Consider the following 18,740-nt stretch of genomic DNA (forward strand, 5'->3'; position numbering starts at 1 on the left):
CTAATACGTTAGTTTTTGGATGATTATTTAAAAAGGATTTGAAGGTGAAATATCTCTTCCAATCCGCATTCAAGTAATTCCTGCAACATCGAAGTGCTGTAACCAAATTTCGATTAAATCGTTTACAGCAGCATTTCCAATAAATAGGAAATATCCTATTTTCTGTATGTGAATTGCTTTCAATGAAAAAGGTCGATAAAATTGATTCCGACAATACCACGCACACATTAGCTTTTTAAATGTTCAATCTAGAACTGTAAAGTTAACGAGAAATTTGGTAATCGTAACTATTGATTACTACCTAGGTTTAACAATAAATACTTGTTACTTGTTTGATGTAAAGTACCGTATAAAATATAACGTCGTCCATAATAATTGGATGTATATACCTATCTACTAAAAAGCATATTTTGAACTAGTCTTGTGTTTGTGTAAATTTAAATTGATTTAATAGGTAAATTGGTTCGAACTTTGACTCTTATGTTACATTATTTAGCTTTGGATCTCACGAAAAACCATTCAATCTACTGGATTTATTGTTATTCCAAAATAATCAATAATAAGGAAGAAATCTCTGATTGCACACTTGGATGTTCATATATTAAATCAAACTGATATCATTAGTACGACACATGCGAGTAACGAAGTGTATTGTATTTTGTTAATATGTAATGTAAATCGTAAATATAAAGAAGGATTGAGGTTGGGTGATGTATCCTTGCAGCACGCTCAGACTAGTAGGAGCTGAAGCAAAGATTATATACACGGAGCTGAAGCCGCGAATGTGACAGTAACGGCCCCGTTTTTTAAACGATCAGTGGCGTTGTCTGTATAAATCATTCATTATCCTCAGAAGTTTCAAACTCACTTTCGTTCGAATTGTTTTCTAAATTACTAACTAGTCGAATATCTTTTTAAACGTCGGTCTGTACTTCTCTTTGGAAATATAATCAATTTTAATAATGTGATTACACCTTCTTTCCATTCTTTTGACAGTTAATTTTTGAAATTGACAAATTTTTTGACAATTTATGAGGTACATTTAGTGGCTTTATGTTGTGAGCTATCGGATTAATATGTTATCGTACGAGTTCATAATAATTCAGGATTGTTAGCTGTTGGAATTGGAAACAATATTTTTTTTAATAAGTCATCGAATCATTTTATCTGTCCGTAAATTGCTATTAGGTGTTGGATTAACCTGTACGGAATGATAATATGCATTGCCACGAACGATTACGGAGTTATCAGGTAGATATAGTATCTGTGTCTCTCGTAACCATGTACCCTAGTTCACTGAATTCATTTTAAAATGGTAATCTCGTCTTTTAATAGGTATATGACTTGAATATCAAACAAGCATAAATACAATTTGACCTCCAGCTTAATTCAGACAGTGTTATTGAGAGTATTGGTGTAGTGGTGGTGGAAACATAAGAAAATACATAGGTCTATATTGGTCCCTGAAATATTTATCTTAAATGTTTCAGGACTTATTTCATTTTTTTCAATCAAAACTTTTCGATTGCTTTATGTTCTCTTCCACTGAAACTGTGTGACCCTCCACATTAATGCCACCTCATACCATCATTGATATGCCAATTTACGCATTATTTTAATTATTAGTAGTATTGTGCAAATATTTTGTTGGAACTTCGGCATATTAAGACAAAGGATTGTTATTTGAAATATTTGGTTTTTAGTCATTGAGACAAAGTTGAGTTCTGGTCACTGGGTATTATTCATTATATACCATTCCACATAACTAAGTTCGCTAGTGACTATTTGTTGATGTGATATAAAGGTTTCTTTTTAAATATCAAACTTTAATTAACTACATATTACTAACTACACCTACATTGCTATATCTTCAAATGTGTTGTTTGTTTGCCCGATTATATAATTTTTTAACATAATCGATCTTGTCAATGAGAGCAAAACAAGCTAAATTTTTCATCAATTTTAAACGATACAATTCAACAAATTGAAAAATAACAAAATATATCAATAACCGTTATTCCCAGTCTAAATGATCTCTGCCAAACTGAATTTGTACTCTTCTATGTTAGTGGAAGAAAACATAATTCTTCCACTGAAACTTTTTTTGAAAAAATTGTCGTATTGACGTTTCAGACATGGCAAGATCCAAATCATCTTCAAGTTTTTGTTTCAATTTTACACTAACTAGAACATTTTCTGTTTTATGACAATCATATACTATTCGCAGAAAATCTCTGATGTGAAGTGGTGTTGTCGAGCCGGAACGCTCCGGAACGTCGTTCCGGTACTTCCTTTTTGGACAGGAACACGTTCCGGAACTAAAGATGATTTCTGATAACGAGAATTGACTGACGTATTGAAAAAAAATTTAAAAGAATTGTTGATTTTTTTTTCTAATTTTTGACGAATTTTTATATGTATTATTATAAACAAAGGTTTGAACCGAACCCGAACCGGAACGAACGGGCTTGTTTTTCCGAACCGTGAACCGGAGTCCGGAAAGTTTTTTTTTTCTACTGAACCGGAACTCGAACCGAACCAAAACAAATACGTGAACAGGTCAACGGGAATTAAACTTTATTTATAATAAACCTTAGAAGAAAAAAATATAAAATTTTAAAAAAGGAAAGATTTCATACATACATTTTAATGCAAGCGGCCCACGGACCGTACGTTACTCATCCCTGGTATAATTTATTGCCTATTGCCATACCCAAATGGGCCTGCGGCTAATGCTAAGAATTTTTATTATACATTTGTTGTGAACTAGAATTTCCAGACGTTGGTTTCCAGTATTGGTAGATGTTTTAAACTTTATTATTATATTACAGTGATGCTAAGAAAAACGCCGACAAATGGAACAATTTTGTCATCTGGTTTACGGTCCAGATATACCTGCACAAATATAATTAATCACAAATCTAAAAATATGAAATTAAGAATTTGTTCAGAAATTATTAAAACAAATGGAAAGATTTTGGTTCTCATTGATGAATCTACAACATTAAGTAAAAAATCTACTCTATATTTTTAAAATTCGAAATAAATAAAATCAGCCAACCACGATTCCTTTTTTTTTGATTTAATAGAATTGTCAATTGATCAAACAGCATCCACCATTATAGAATACCTTTTAAATAATTTGGAAAAATATGGCTTCGACGAGAATTATTTGAACAAAATTTAATTGCATTTACCAGTGACGGAGCAAGTGTAATGTTAGGGAAAAGGTGAGGAGTGGTTACAAAATTACTGAATAAATTTCCAAAAATAATTACGTGGCACTGTTTAAATCATCGTCTGGAGCTTTCATATATATATATATATATATATATATATATATATATATATATATATATATATATATATACATCATAGAACATTTTTTCTTAGCTATGTAGATAATATTTTAATGTCATTATTTTTTTTCTTCTAAAATGATAACAAATGACAAAATTTATCTTCAGCAATTTAGAAAAAGCTCACATATAATACGTACTTGCATAAATTAAATTTGAAGATGCTTGAATGGTCGTACGCTTTTTCTACTCATAATATTTTAAGCACTACTCTACTGATAATACTAAATTGGTGTTAACAATATAATTAATGACGGAGTAGAACGAATGTCAGAATCTGCGTAACTTTTTCCTAGTTGGCGCATGTTGTACTTCATAACGAATACATATGGTTTGTTACATCATTAGTCAAATCTATATGAAATTTATAAATGTGTGATTCCAGTAACTATAGATTCCATTCAACATAAATGTAACTCCGCCAGAAAAAACAATTTGTACGAACTACATAGAGATGTCTATTGGTATTGACCAATAGAATATGTTTTAAACAGAAACTTTTTATGTAAAGCTATCGATATTCTCGAATCTATTAGCGTAGTTTTAGAACACACTGTATGTGATACATTAGTTTTTCATATTATCTCATGTCTGAAAATTATGCAATTTTTGTAAGTTCTAATACATCAATAATGTGACTTTTTAAATGATCAACATGCCGGTGTGACACTCCAAATCACCATCCAAATGATCTCTGCCAAACTGTACTTTTCTATGTTAACATATCGAAGATCTTGCAGAGCTTTTTATTAAAGAATCCTTGTCTTAGCACTTAAAGTCGTAAAGAATCGGTCCTAATTTGCATCAGTTACACGCCTATGGTCCTAACCTCATATTCTTATATCTCTTTCATTCCTTGAAAACTTCTTTATCTTCTAGAAACTGATGAGTATATCACATGGAACCTTTGTTCCACTTGTAATTGTGTGAAGCTTTCTTCATTCAATGTTATTGCTGCAGAATACTATTAGGAGGTAAGTTAATTTTGCAGTGGAATTCTATTCATAATTTCTTTCAATAGTATTGGATTGGTGAAAGATGAGTAATGCCGGAATCGCAACTTTTGATCATTTATTCTATAAGGTGTATACAATTCATACATTTACGTTCTTATTATATTTTTAAACACACCTTAATAGACGTTGCATCCTGTCAACATATTTTAAAGCAGGGCTTCGTATAATCTATATAATCTACAAAACTAATACATTATTGCAGAAATTATGACTCATACATGAAACTATCGAAATTAATGAGATTAAACTAAAGACGCTCTCAATGTGAAGTAACTCACTGAATTATTACGATTGTGTCACCATTTTGAGACCCTGGATTTCAAAATAACAGTTGACAGGAAATAAGTTATAACAATCCTAATACAAACGCAAGTACGTAATGCAATAGGAACTAACTACAACATTAACTCTTTAGTTAAAATATGACACTCAACAAAGTGAATGTTAACTATTTATTTTTCCAATTAAGATATTTTTTTCAGAAAAGAATTTGAATTTTCATAGATGCGAGAATAGAATAATTAATAATTGAGCAAAAAATGGAAATGTGTGTTATCTCTACTGATTCTTTGATGTAAACTGCTTTCATTTGGTTCATTATAACATCAACCAAAATATAATTTTTGTCATCTTCAATTCAGATACATCATTTCAAGGTTATATTTTTAAATATCATAATAAAAGCAGAAACTACAGTAACTATGAACTTGTATAAAAAATGTATTAGGAAAATAATTCACTCTAAGTAAAAGAACCAATTTGCCATAAACATGTTCAGTGAATGTTGTTTACCTGCTATTGTTTAAGAAAAAACCGTTTAACATAGGAAACAAAGGATCTACCAAATTAAGCGGCAGAGCTACAAGGACTAATTGATAATTGGGCCGTCAAAAAAATTATTTGTTTTGGACCAGTATAAAAATTTTACAAAAGACAAATTCTCGTTCCTTTAAATATTGCATTATCTTCATTTTTGTATGCAAAAGTAAGAGGATAGTTCTACAGCAGATCGCAAATACAATATTCGAAATATTTTTTATATGTCTTGAAATACTGTTTTTATCAATCTTGATCTTCCACAAACGTGATGTACGTACTTCAACAACATTCGGGTTTAAAAAACTGTAAACAATTGTTTGTTTAAACACTATTATTACACACAGAAATAATCAAGTCTTATGGAAGTCGTATTACATACAGCTAATAAGTCAATTAAAATACTGTTCACTACCACATCAACAATCACGCAATCCGACGAGCATTTCGATATCCAACTTAATGTCTTCAGAACCTCAAAGTAAACGGAAAACTATAACTTGGTTATGAAAATGTGCGTTGGATAGTAATTATTGTGTGTATTCGTGTAGTGGTAGTAAACAGTAAGTTTAGTATGAATGTCACTGAAGTTCCAGAAATTACAACTTAGCTGAAGTTGATAAGAAAATAGTTGTTATTTGGAAATTTACACTGAATTTAAATAATTATGAAAAATATTTAAATCCAAAACTTATACAGATGATTTAGATGATAGTTCATAGTGAAATCACCTATAGTTATCTAAACAAGATAAAATTCTGGTTAATCGCGATTTGTTTGTAATTTGAAAAATCACTAAGGGTGAATTGCTACATAAACAAAAGCAATTTTTTTAAATTTTTATTTCTATTCATTTATTTGCAGAATACATATTGTACATTTCAGTTAAATATTAGACTACAAAGTTTTATAGCAAATACACTTCACTTTCCAACTATACCAATACTTCAATAACCACTTTGTCATTTTCATCCATGTGTTAGTATAGTGGAAATATAAAGTGTGTTTAGTACAGAATATCGCCGAAGGTTCCAGAACTTTCAATTTCGTACAATATTTACAGCATTAATATGTTATCTTCTTTGAGTTGGTTTTGAAGAAGGATATGTTTACCGCATACTTGTTACAAACTATTATCACAGTATTAAATATTATGAATGGACTAACTGCAAGTTCAGCAACAGTAGAAACTTACAAAAGTCATTAGTACACTGACTTCAATTCACATTCACGTTACTCTCAAAACCAAATATTGCCAATTGTCTATTACTGAGATAATTTTTGATTTCTATAAGATCTAGACATGAATTTTAAGACCCATAGAAAAATATATTAAATCATCTGTTAAATTTTTGATTCTGAGCAATTAAACTAAGTGCTTTGGTTCAAGTTACCAGCACATAGAATTTATTCTAATTTCAGTAAAATCAAAATAATTCTCAATTATCTATTTACTACAATCAGTGTTGATATTTCACTGCCTTGTAATCAGTATTATTGTTTTTAATCGAAATATATCTTATATTGTAATCTCTTTAGTTTTGTCAGATTTTTTTAGGTTTATGATAAGACCAACTTTGTTGAATAAATTTACCAATTGAAATTTAAAATTTGGGTTAGATAATTAAAATAAGTTTAAAATATGTTATAAACGTGAAGAGGTAAAATTTCTAAACAGTAATTATTCTTATAAATGACCCTTTTTTTAATGAAGTTATCAAATATAAATTATCAGATCACAATATAACTTTTTATCCACGAATATTTTCACAATTTTGTTTCAGTAAGTTGATAACTTGTTCCAAAACCTTCTAATTAGTTAAATTGGAACTATATCGTCTGACACAGAATAATGTTTCTTACTATTGAGTCTAGTATACCACATTTGGTTGATAGTAATAAAATATTGAATATATCTTCTAACATGGCGATTATCTTACTGAGCTTAGATAAAAAGGTGTCCATAGCTTCTCTCTAAATGAAATCAAGAAATATCAGACATTAAAACATTTAAAATTTACTCATTCAAGTCGTTCTTTTCAACTCTAAAGATGATAAAATATGATAATTGAAAAATGGAATATGAGGAAAATACTAAATGCAAACATCTACAAGTGGTCTGAAAATATACAAAAATCAGGTGAAGGAATAAAAAATGCATAAAACAATTTTTGTAACTCCATATAATTATGAAGTAAAAACACAATCTACTCTAAAAACATCATTATTAGCTTTGGGGTAGTGTCAAACAATTTTTCTCAACATTTCCAATGAGGACAAAGCAACAAAATCGATACGTAACTCAACAATCTAGTCTGTGAAATATGTAAAACAAAGTGATGGAATTTCACCGAGAATATTTTACTGACATGAAATATTATGACATTTAATATTTTCAGTGAGATCTACAGTAGATCTGTCTGATTAGAAACTATTAATAATTAAATCTTGATGGAACTATTCTATCTGGTTAATTGTTAAGGACTAAGTTTAGAAAAAGTAAGTAATCAAACGGAACTACCCCAAAAAACATTATTTTGTATCAGTGACACATAAAAATAAAAGTTAAAATTAATTATTGTTACTAAATTTTTCATAAATTAACATGACTAGACATATATTGGGTGTAACATGAAGTAAATACGGAGCTAGTCCTTTGTAGAAACCACCCATTTTTTCATACTTCCATGTTTTTTTAATACAATCCCATGTTCCATTATAAGAATGGTGCTGATCTTGCAATCTGGCCCTAATAACTTGATATGGATAAGTAGCAGCTGCTGCTATTAGTTTACTAATCGCTGCGAAGCCAATGTATTCACCAGTGGTCTGCAATGATAATAAAATAAAACATCATAAATTGTTTAAGCAATAGATAGAATACCACCATCATATAAACTTTTGTTTTTATAAATTCAAATCAATTCAAAATTATTCTGTTCTAGAAATTTATATTTAGAAAATAGGAAAAAGCTGGAAACAATGTTACAACACATCTTTTTATTAGCCGATAATGTTTTATCACAGAGATCACCTATCAGTTGATTGTCGATACTAACTAGGAACGAGATTTTTATCATTTTTCAAACTTCGCGTTGTTTCTAATGGAAACTTCAAAAGTACAAGTCGATCCAAGAAAATCTCTTCTATTTAATACTTTAGTTAATTTTTGCACGATTTTTCATGTTTCACATTTTTAGTTTTTAGGCAACTCGTCAGCATTGACCTACTGATTGAAAGTCATGGGTCATATCATATCACTATGACCCGTGCACTTCGTCCAATTTCCAAACATTAGTGAATATGAAAACTGCACTCTTAATCTTAAACATTTTTTAAAATTAAAAAAACTTCAGATGCATTGTTGATCGGGGTTTCCAATTTAGGCACCTATTCTTGCTTTAAGTGACTGGATATTTGATTGATAACGCAACGTCATTTTTTTTCTTTTTTTCATGTTTTAAAATCTAATTTGTAATCAGAGGAGACCTGAAAATCAAGACAATTTAGCAACAAAAAATATAAAAATAATGCCTCATCTACTTCAATCATTACATCAATTTTATAATTTACTTAAAATTGTGGTATCTAGAGAAAATGTCCTATAATGTTATTAAATTCACCACTTACCTCTACTTTTCAGACTTGATATATCAACTACTATCTGCGTAAGTTACAGTGAAATTTTTAAACATCTTTCTAATTAAATGACTTTTTATTGCTTGCTAAATTGAATTCGACAAAAAAGAAAAGCTTTATTGATGCAGATAAATTGACTGAGTAAATTGTGCCATCTACTTAACAAGTACTTAAAACAAAATAAATGCAAGAAATAATAATGTAATCAAAAAAAATATTTATACTACACACCGTCAAATAGATTAGAATCTACAAAATAAAATCATATAAATCATCACATTATCAAGTTCTTAATAAAATATAGTCATCTAATTTGATCCATTAAGTCTATGTTAGTTTTTACAGACGTTCTGAGCACGTCAAGTAGAAAAGTCAGGTAAATGAAGATAGCAATTGCAGGATTTGCAAAATCTAATTGCGTTTTTCATGCACAAAAAGTTATAACACAATTTAGAAAAGTTTTTAGAATCACTGCTTTGTAATGAATCCGTGACCAATAAACTTCAGTCCACTGAATATAGAGGAATCCTGAACAATTTGTTTCGATTATCGTTACAATATTCTGGGTTATCAAAACACACCAAATCATAAAATTATGACCACCACGCCTGATAGTAGATAATGTTACTTGGTTGTTCCAAAAGACATGTTCCCACTGTCTAATTTTGAAATTACAATTTTTGAAGTCAAAGTAGCTGTAATTTCAATCTTACAAATAGTCAGAATATCACAACCTATCTGCAACGTCTAAATAGAATCTGGGAAAGTTAAACCTATTAAATAATTTTTAATAAACCAAGAGTTTTAAAGATCAAGCAATTTATTCAAATTTTAATTTAAGATTTGTGTAATCAACTGAAAACATGATATTATTTTTTGCAAATATTTTGTTTCCTTTCAAAACTGATATGCTTTCAATCTTTTATATATATTCTCGAATTGAATAAAAAAACATAATGTATAAAAGTTGTTTACATAATGTGTGCATAAATCTTTGTCAAGTAACTACTCACCAAAAGAAGATAATGGAAACTGAATAAATACAAAAAAATTACAATATTTAAACTGTAAAAAAAAACTTCATTTCATTTTTATGTTGAACATCAATGCTGGCATTGGATAAAGTCCTGATTTCATAAGTTATCATGTTACGATGAATTTGCTTGGATTTAACATCCGTTTTAGAGATGATACTCGGATTTTTTGTGAACAATATAAAAAATATTTTTTTTTAATTCGATAGTGTCAATAATAACAGTATTTTAATTTCACGTGGGTAGTAGCTAGATACCTGCTTAATTCATTCAAATAAATGGTAAAGTCCGAGAAGCTTATAGATTTCATGCTTTATGAAATGGTCTCAAAGAGAGTTTGTTCCAAGAGTTGAGTCACTGTTTACTTCAAAAAATCTTCAAACACAAGCAGTTCTAATTTATTATGCTCCAGCACATCATCAAAGTTTATAAGACGGTAGTATAATTGTTGAAATGTTTTCACTCAAAATGTAACAAATTTGATTCAACCTCTTCACTACTATCATTGAATGTTTTAAAATGCACTATTGTATATTATTTTTGAGAACTTTACTAGAAGTTTGATTGAACATACCAAAAGTAAGCATATGGATTGAATGATATGAATGAATGGGTATAAAGCGATCAAGACATTTTAAAGTTGGTATTGCCAACTGAAGAAAGTCTTAAATACCATGGAGGTAGATGTTATATAAAATTTTATATTACAATTAATATGTGATTAGGAAAACTGTAACTTATATAAGCCTGACTAGTACATTGTACAATTTAAATCATTTTTTTTTTCTATAAAATATTTTTATTTTCAAGTTTTCTTACTTTATGTCACAAGAGCTAAAGAAGCTAAACCTCAAGATATTTTATAAATTTGTATATTGCAAATAATACAAATTATATGGAAGGGTTTTTATTTGAATAACTTAACTAAAAAATATAATATACTCAACTATTATTTTTATTGCATAATTGTTTTGGAAACTCATTTAGAATGTTTTCTTGTTGTAGTTTATACAACATGTTGTTTTTGTTAGATACAGAATCTTCATGACGTCACTTTATTGGAATTTTTATAATATTCACAACTTTCATTTCACATACTTTTTGAATGTGTAAAAATAACAACAATGATAACATGAATGAGAAATGTATAATGAATTACACAATTAAACAATTTGATTTAAAATTTATATCTGTAATTTGTTTCTACATATTTGTATCCAGTATATGAACAACAAAATATGAATTTATATATATATATATATATATATATATATATATATATATATATATATATATATATCTTTTATTTAAGTCTTTATAAAAATATGATATTGACACTTACAATTTGCTTATTTATATTGATCTATAGATCACCTTCATCATGAATATCAAAATAAGGATAACATCAACTTACAACTTTGTTCTAGAAAAATTAATTTTTCCTTGATCCCTACATCTCAAATATATAGCAGTAATCAATTAAATTATTTGTAGTTTTATTAGAATTTACAAAAGAGATTTTGATATTATGATGGTGATCTATAGATCAATATAAATAAGCAAATAGTCAGTGTCAGTATCATCTTATGATAAAGACTTAAAGTAAAGACGAAACTTCAAAATTTATCTTTCTTTTAAAAATTATCAAAAAAAACTAATTTTAAAACAGAAGAGACCTAAAATTAAGAACATTTAGATGCATCAATATATCAAAGGGTCTAAGAAATAAGAATAAGAAATTTATATATATATATATATATATATATATATATATATATATATATATATATATATATATATGTATATTCTCCTAAAACTGCGGCAATTGTGTTTTTCCACACTTTGTTTGGGCTTCCTCTTTTCCTCTACCTTGCCAAATACTTTTTGCGAGCCTATTATTCTTCATTCTACAAAGGTGTCCAAACCACCTATACTGTAATTTTGTTCTACAAGTTCTACACTTAGGTCTTTTCTTATCATTTCGATTCTTAATTGATCTTTTCTAGTGACATCTTTGACTCTGCATAAGTACTTTATTTCAGGACAGGTTGGAATATTGATTTATACATGTGTTTTGTTATCTCTTTTTGTCCCAGAGAATTTCTGTTCAAATTTCTACTAAGTTGAACTAATATATTTTTTAATAAGATGGATAAACTCTTTTAGAGGTATACTACAATTTAACTTACCAATTTGTTGTCATGTGGTAACTTCCTGTATCTGTTATAAAATGCTTTCATTTCTTCATATGTCATGAACTGCAATGCACCATGTGTTACTCCAAACATGCCAGGAACAAAACCCTACAAATAGCAGATAAGGAAAACCAGATCCCTACCTACTTAATATTGCTGTGAAATAACGTTCTTGAACTGACCCTATAAAGCCCCTTGATTCCTTCTGATCGGTAAATTTTCACTAATGCATCTGACATGCCATGATAGAATTGTCCACCCCTTGACAGGTAAACATCTTCATTTCCATATTGTAAACACAGCCTTGTTTTCACTACCCATATTGGATTTGTAACAATCAATGTCAAAATTCCAGCTTCAGCAGCAGCAAGCATATGCAAACTTGGTCCTAAATGGTATTGAGTATCTCCCTGTTGAATCCAATTTTTTATTGAATTATAACTAAAAAATTAAATTTATGGGAGATTGAAACAACTGCATCCAATTAAAATAATAAATAAGTGCATGTCAAGTCAGTATTATTTGAGGGCAGTGTAAATTTTTCCTAGTCTACCTTAAAGAAGATTTAACTAAGATTTTCTTCAATTTGAGATAGACAATTATAATGAAGGTTATTTTTGTTCACATTCAATATATATGTGTAAAAATACACCTTTTTAACATCAAAAAAATCAACCATCTTGAACACATAATTGAAGGTTTGTAAAAATATGCTAGCAAAAACTTTTTTCTCAAATTTACATATTCTCAAACTACTTACAACAAAAAATAGAATCCCCAGGCACTTCCAGAGCCCCAAACATTGGGTGCAACTCCTCGGTATAGCCCTCTAATACCTTCTTGTCTAATTATTGTATAAAATGCACTAGTTAAGCTGCTATATTGAGGTATTGATGTTCTTCCATCATTAACTAAAAATATTATGTTGAATCTTTGTTAGAAATTGCATCATATTCTCCTACCTGCAAATCTTATTTTCATTAAATCTAAAGGATGTAAAATTAATGTTGAGATAGTCCCTCCAGATATACCCGCTAATAAATGTTCATATTTAAAAGTGCTGAGAACAGACAAGTTAGTCTGTTTTGCTGTTGAATGATTCTTCATTATTACTGTTGTCGTCAAATCGTCTGATACATTCGACTCGAGAAGTATAATGTCAGCATCGTGTACTTTCACTGTCGACATACAAAATTCTTATTGCAATTAAGAACTAAAAAAATAAAAACTAGGTTATGTAATTTTACAGCTATTAAGTACCATGTGATTAAATGTTTGTAACTGACTCACGTGTCTGCAAATTTCATTAAAAAAACATGTTTACTGTTTTTAATGCAAAATGCAAAACTCAACCATGTAAAATATCGCACCTGTAATGACTGCGATTTCGAAAAAATATAACAACTCCAGAATCATTGACAGTAGTCAGTAGTGTACAGATTTGTGTTATTAAAGTTTTCTCGAGCTGTTCGAATACAAATTCTAGTGTATTCCTTGGTATTGACACGATGACAGAAGTGTAGTTTTGAATATAAATATATTCTACCTTTACGTTAAAATTAGTGTAGTTAATTGCAAAACTAATAGAATTGGCTTATTATGTGTAAATTATCGTGGATAAAAGAAAGAAAGAGAAAATATAACTATAAGCTAAAATTGGATCTGTCCAGCCAAAAGGCATCCAAATGTTTTTTCCCTAGATTCAAAAGTTAAATTTTACTCGAAAGTATTTCGGAAAATTAAATTTTAGCAAATGCGCTTTATAGTAAATTAGTTTTGTCAATGAAGAATCCTTGTTTATATGTTATAACCTTCGCAATAGTTCAGCGGACGTAGCGCATAGCGCTACTGCTACCTATCGATAACGGTAACGATCGGCAACATGTTGAACGTTCAACTTTTTTGTTTTCTGTGTCTTTGTTAGGTTAATAATAAATAAATAAATATTATAAAAGATGGAAGTAAACAAAATATGAATTCAAATATTTGATCATACTTTATTAATTCATTCAAAAATATTTTTTTCCTTTTAATAAACTTTTTCCCCATAGTTGGATATATGGAAAGAAATTGGAATCATCTGGGTAAAATCAATTAACCATGAATTTTCTTGTTACAAGTTCTAGTAAATTTTCATAGCCTTCGATTGAATATTTGCCATTTAATAACTAGAACATAAAAATACCTTCCATCACTGCCGCTCACAAACACATTAAGCAGTTATCGAAAAGCAAATCAGATAACGTAATTATAAATATTGCTAGATTGATAACAGTAAATAGTTTGCTCAATATGAATTTTACAACATGTTCAAAAAATTCTAACTTGGTATTAAAACATATTTTCTATAATTTTCATCGAAGCAACCAAACCATTCTCCGAACAGAGGAATCAGGTAACAGTCACGAAATTATTTCAAAGCGCAATTGCACAGAAAAACATTCAAACTAGTCCAAAATTTGCCTGTGGGAACAAAATAGTTATATATAAAGAAACAAAAACCATACCCACCTATTTAAAACAATGAAATATCTATCTGGTTCTTCGAAACACTTTTTTGCTCCCAGTACTTTCAGTTTTTTATATCCCTCATGCAATAATAGACGAATACACGCTCAAAGCAATATCACACCAAAAGAAAAGAAAGAAAAACCAAAACAATGCCAGCCCTGCAGAGGAAGATCCTTCACATAACAGGGTCATTTCAGCAGAAGTCAACTCACAATATTTTAATCCTACATTTAAATAAAAACAACCCAACTAGACTTCCTCACTCTCTCTCTCATACACATTATTGGTATAAGAAAGGTGGAATGAACCGTTAATCATGTAATTTTCATTTAGAGAGAGGTAGAAAATGTTGGATAACGGGTTATTTTTCACTGCGGTGATTAGTGATCCCATCCCTTCACTGACTGTTACAAATTCAAGATAATATAACCTTATTTTTTATGTACTGAAGAATATAACAGTTTCAAAGTCCACAATTTTATCAAATATACTTAATAATCTAAATTATACTTTACTTAATTTTTACGTTATAAAAATTATTTCTCAAACATTTTTTCAAATATGTTGGGTGTATGTCCCTTATTAAAATTCTCAAATGTAAATATATTTTTAAAAGTAAGTATTGTTGTATTTAAATTATGGGTATATATGAAATATTGCTTTTTTTTATAGAACTCCTGTCGTTATTTAAATCTTCTAGAATATCAAAGCAAAAATCTTCTAAGAAGAAGTAATGTCGCAATTCAAGAATTTTGCATGGTTGATAAAAATGGATCACAAGCACTAGATAAATTTTGTAAGTTTTACATTGATAAATTTTTTTTAAGGTGTTTCTAACAGTTATTGTTACAGATGCTGGGGAATATGTTATCAAAGCACAAATATTGGCTGGTGGAAGAGGAAAAGGATATTTTGACAGTGGGTTTAAAGGAGGAGTACATATAACACAGAAGTAATTGATATGTGCTTTACCAATATTCAACTGGTTTAGTATTTTTACTTATTTTTAATTAATATACTTGTTGTAGGAGAGAAGAAGTGCCTAAAATTATCAAAGAAATGCTGGGGCATAGATTAATAACTCAACAGACTCCAAAGGAGGGTATAGAAGTCAATAAAGTTATGATTGCAGAGAGTGTAAATATAAAAAGGGAAACATATATTTGTATATTAATGGATAGACATAGAAATGGCCCTGTAATCATAGCTTCACCTGCAGGAGGTGTTGATATAGAAGCAGTTGCTGAAAACACTCCTCACTTAATAAAAAACCTTCCAATTGATATTTTTGAAGGGGTAACTGATGAAATGGCAGATGAATTAGCAGATTTCCTAGGTAGTTATATATTTTTTCCAGGTTCTTAATATGGACAAAGGTAGTTAGATATTTTGTTTGTTTTTAGAGTTTAAAGGGCAATTAAAAACTAAGGCTATTCATGAAATAAAAAAATTGTGGAAACTCTTTGTAACTATAGATGCTACTCAATTAGAAATAAACCCTTTAGTTGAGACAGATGATGGAAAAGTTATATCTGTTGATGCCAAATTAAATTTTGATGATAATGCCAACTTCAGACAAAAAGAAATATTTGCTATGGATGATTTGTCTGAAAGTGACCCCCGAGAAGTGGAAGCAGCTAAATATAATTTGAATTATATTGGAATGGCTGGTAATATTGGGTTAGTACTATAATTTTTGTCTAAAGTATAATTTACCCAATTATAGAAAGTTTAATCTTTATGTGAAAATGGTGAAATATTAGTATACATATAGCTTTATATTAGATTATATAAATAATATAGTTCTATTTTAGTTGTCTTGTAAATGGTGCTGGATTAGCAATGGCAACAATGGACATTATAAAGCTTAATGGAGGAGACCCTGCAAACTTTTTGGATGTAGGAGGCGGTGTGAAAGAGGATCAAGTACGAGCAGCATTCAACATCATCACATCAGACACAAATGTTAAAGCTGTTTTAGTTAATGTTTTTGGAGGTATTGTAAACTGTGCTACAATAGCCAATGGCATAGTGGGTGCTTTAAAAAATATGACCTTAAAAATTCCGCTGATTGTTAGGCTAGAAGGAACCAATGCTGTCGAAGCTAGAAAAATTATTAGTAACTCAGGTCTTGACATTATTACAGCTGAAGATTTAGATGATGCTGCCAAAAAAGCTGTACATAGTATTTGACATTCAGGAAGTAAATATACTTGTTTATTCTATAAATAGGAAAACCAAACAATAAACAAACTGTTAGTTGAACAATTATTTTTGACAAAATAATTAATTTTCTTCAAGGTGTTCAAATGTTCTCTTTGTTCAATTTGGGCATATTAATAATATGCTATAAATAAATCTAAATAGATTAAAGGAGTTATAACAAAAATATAAAGCAGTGTTTATAGTTTATACATAATGTATCTCTTAGACAAGAATTGAGTTTTTTTCATTTCTATCTCTCAAGTAATCCCCATTGTACAATAAATTAGGAATTTGAGGATGTTAACTATAGAACAGTATGAAGCACAATGTTTCTTCAAGAGAGTAACAGCCTCTGAAATTTATTCAAAAAAATGCATATGTTGAAAGAATACATCACAATTAATTGTTTTTTTTTCACATTCCTTGGATTTTTGTAGATCTAATAAATAATCAACGTTACTATGTATATATTAATAATCGAACTGCATGAAAGAATATGTAAAAAGAACGAATTATGTAAAAACAAACCATAGATTCTCCACCAAGGCAAGAAGTTGATTCATTTGATTCTCTATGAAGCTATCTGTCTTATTCCTACACTGTGCAATTTCCGTTCATCTAAAGTAAAATGTGCATTAATACAAACTTTGATTTCATAGTATCTATTAAAGAGAGACAAAATGTCTCATTCTGTTTCAACTTCTAGACTATTCATATGGAGCTTTGGAAGTTGTAGAACGTTTCACAGCACCAGTTTTGGTGTTGACAACAGACATACCGAACTTGAATCAAAAATAATATCTAATTAATAACAAACAGTCAATATCTCTTTATTTGAGAGAAGCATAATTTAACATAACAAAATTTTCATTTACACAGTCATGAAATCTGTATTGAACTGTTTTCTCTTATGATATATTAAAACTGAAGCCAATATTCCAACTATTAAGGATTACGATTACAAAAATTCAATTAAAATATTGTTTCACACCAATTGTCAGACATAAACTCAAAGCCGCAAATCTCGTGATTATATATCACTGTTATATTACAACCCAAGCTTATAATCAAATATCTACATTTGATGGTAGCTCGTTACCCACAGCCACTATGTTGTAATTAGAAGTGGGTTAACGTACTTTTCTAACTATTATTTATGACCCAATTCACACGTAAAACCCTGTTTCTTAGCTGCTTTTTCGGAACTTCAGGTAGGAGGTAATTTTCATAGTAGAAGCACACAAGCAAGCAGTCACGATCTTTAATCAGAACGATACTACACTACAGGGCAGCCCGAAAGTTGTTCTTAATTTCTGTAGTGGATATAAACTCCTGCAGTTTTTTTCTTTATCTAATTAGATAAACAAAAACTTTATCTCTATACAGCTTTACTGCTGCGATCTTTTCAGCGAAGCTATTCCTGAAAATTAACTGAAAAATGGAGCTATAGGAACGAGACGGGATGTAGCTTTAGAGATTGTAATTTAAGTAAGTATTCTGACTAGATAATATTGTAATTTAATTTAAAAGAACAATAACCATGCTATATAGACTGCCATGTTGAACTTATCTTGTAGATTTGAATATTTCAAAGAGGTATTTTTGTAGGAAATGTTTATAAAAATAGTAGGCTTCAGAAGATTTCATTGCTACCATTATGGTTAAATAAACCCCTGGTAGATTTTATACTTTTTTAGAATTATTTTTACAATACACTAGTTGTAAATAAATTGTTTACTAATAAATTGAATTATTTTGTTTCAATGCCTTTTCAATTGTTATTCTTTTCGTTTAATTAGTCAATGGGTACTCCTTAATTTTTAGGCTCGTACCCATACATCTCAACAATTATTAGTATTTTGAACGCCACCATGTTATTATTTAAAATATCATTATTTATTATGTTGTTTATTTTACTCTTAAAATAATCTAAAATATTGTTGTAAAGTGAGGTAATGTCGTGTA

General features: G+C 29.1%; 2 protein-coding genes across 6 annotated transcripts; one reads left to right on the plus strand and one right to left on the minus strand.

Annotated features, from left to right (window-relative positions):
• Positions 1-4,413: 4,413 nt before the first annotated feature.
• Positions 4,414-13,510, minus strand: LOC130451407 (mitochondrial folate transporter/carrier). 5 transcript variants are annotated; one of them, XM_056790398.1, is made up of 6 exons: positions 13,350-13,468; positions 13,022-13,272; positions 12,820-12,970; positions 12,242-12,500; positions 12,054-12,167; positions 4,414-8,020 (listed from the first exon to the last, which is right to left on the minus strand). In XM_056790398.1, exons 2-6 carry the CDS (start codon positions 13,245-13,247, stop codon positions 7,763-7,765), a joined length of 1,008 nt encoding a protein of 335 aa, XP_056646376.1. In that variant the 5' UTR covers positions 13,248-13,272; positions 13,350-13,468; the 3' UTR covers positions 4,414-7,762. The 5 variants fall into 5 exon arrangements, with proteins under 5 accessions (XP_056646376.1, XP_056646375.1, XP_056646377.1 ...); XM_056790397.1 differs by having other exon boundaries at positions 4,416-8,020; positions 13,022-13,237; positions 13,430-13,510; XM_056790399.1 differs by having other exon boundaries at positions 4,422-8,020; positions 13,430-13,486.
• Positions 13,511-14,223: 713 nt separating this feature from the next.
• On the plus strand, positions 14,224-17,008 carry LOC130451405 (succinate--CoA ligase [GDP-forming] subunit beta, mitochondrial). Its single transcript, XM_056790396.1, has 6 exons — positions 14,224-15,185; positions 15,243-15,366; positions 15,423-15,522; positions 15,599-15,906; positions 15,974-16,250; positions 16,385-17,008. Exons 1-6 carry the CDS (start codon positions 15,132-15,134, stop codon positions 16,761-16,763), a joined length of 1,242 nt encoding a protein of 413 aa, XP_056646374.1. The 5' UTR covers positions 14,224-15,131; the 3' UTR covers positions 16,764-17,008.
• The last annotated feature ends 1,732 nt before the right edge of the window (positions 17,009-18,740 follow it).

Source organism: Diorhabda sublineata, chromosome X (assembly GCF_026230105.1).
Source record: "Diorhabda sublineata isolate icDioSubl1.1 chromosome X, icDioSubl1.1, whole genome shotgun sequence".
Lineage (NCBI taxonomy): Eukaryota > Metazoa > Arthropoda > Insecta > Coleoptera > Chrysomelidae > Diorhabda > Diorhabda sublineata.

Coding starts and splice junctions, on each gene's coding strand:
- LOC130451407 (XM_056790397.1), bottom strand. CDS start 13,475: ATGATTCTGGAGTTGTTATATTTTTTCGAAATCGCAGTCATTACAG. Junction 13,238..13,429: donor CGAAATCGCAGTCATTACAG/GTGCGATATTTT, acceptor GTATGTCGACAG/TGAAAGTACACGATGCTGAC. Junction 8,021..12,053: donor TACCACATGACAACAAATTG/GTAAGTTAAATT, acceptor TTATCATTGCAG/ACCACTGGTGAATACATTGG.
- LOC130451405 (XM_056790396.1), top strand. CDS start 15,132: ATGTTGGGTGTATGTCCCTTATTAAAATTCTCAAATGTAAATATATTT. Junction 15,186..15,242: donor ATGTAAATATATTTTTAAAA/GTAAGTATTGTT, acceptor TTTTTTTTATAG/AACTCCTGTCGTTATTTAAA. Junction 15,907..15,973: donor TGAATTAGCAGATTTCCTAG/GTAGTTATATAT, acceptor GTTTGTTTTTAG/AGTTTAAAGGGCAATTAAAA.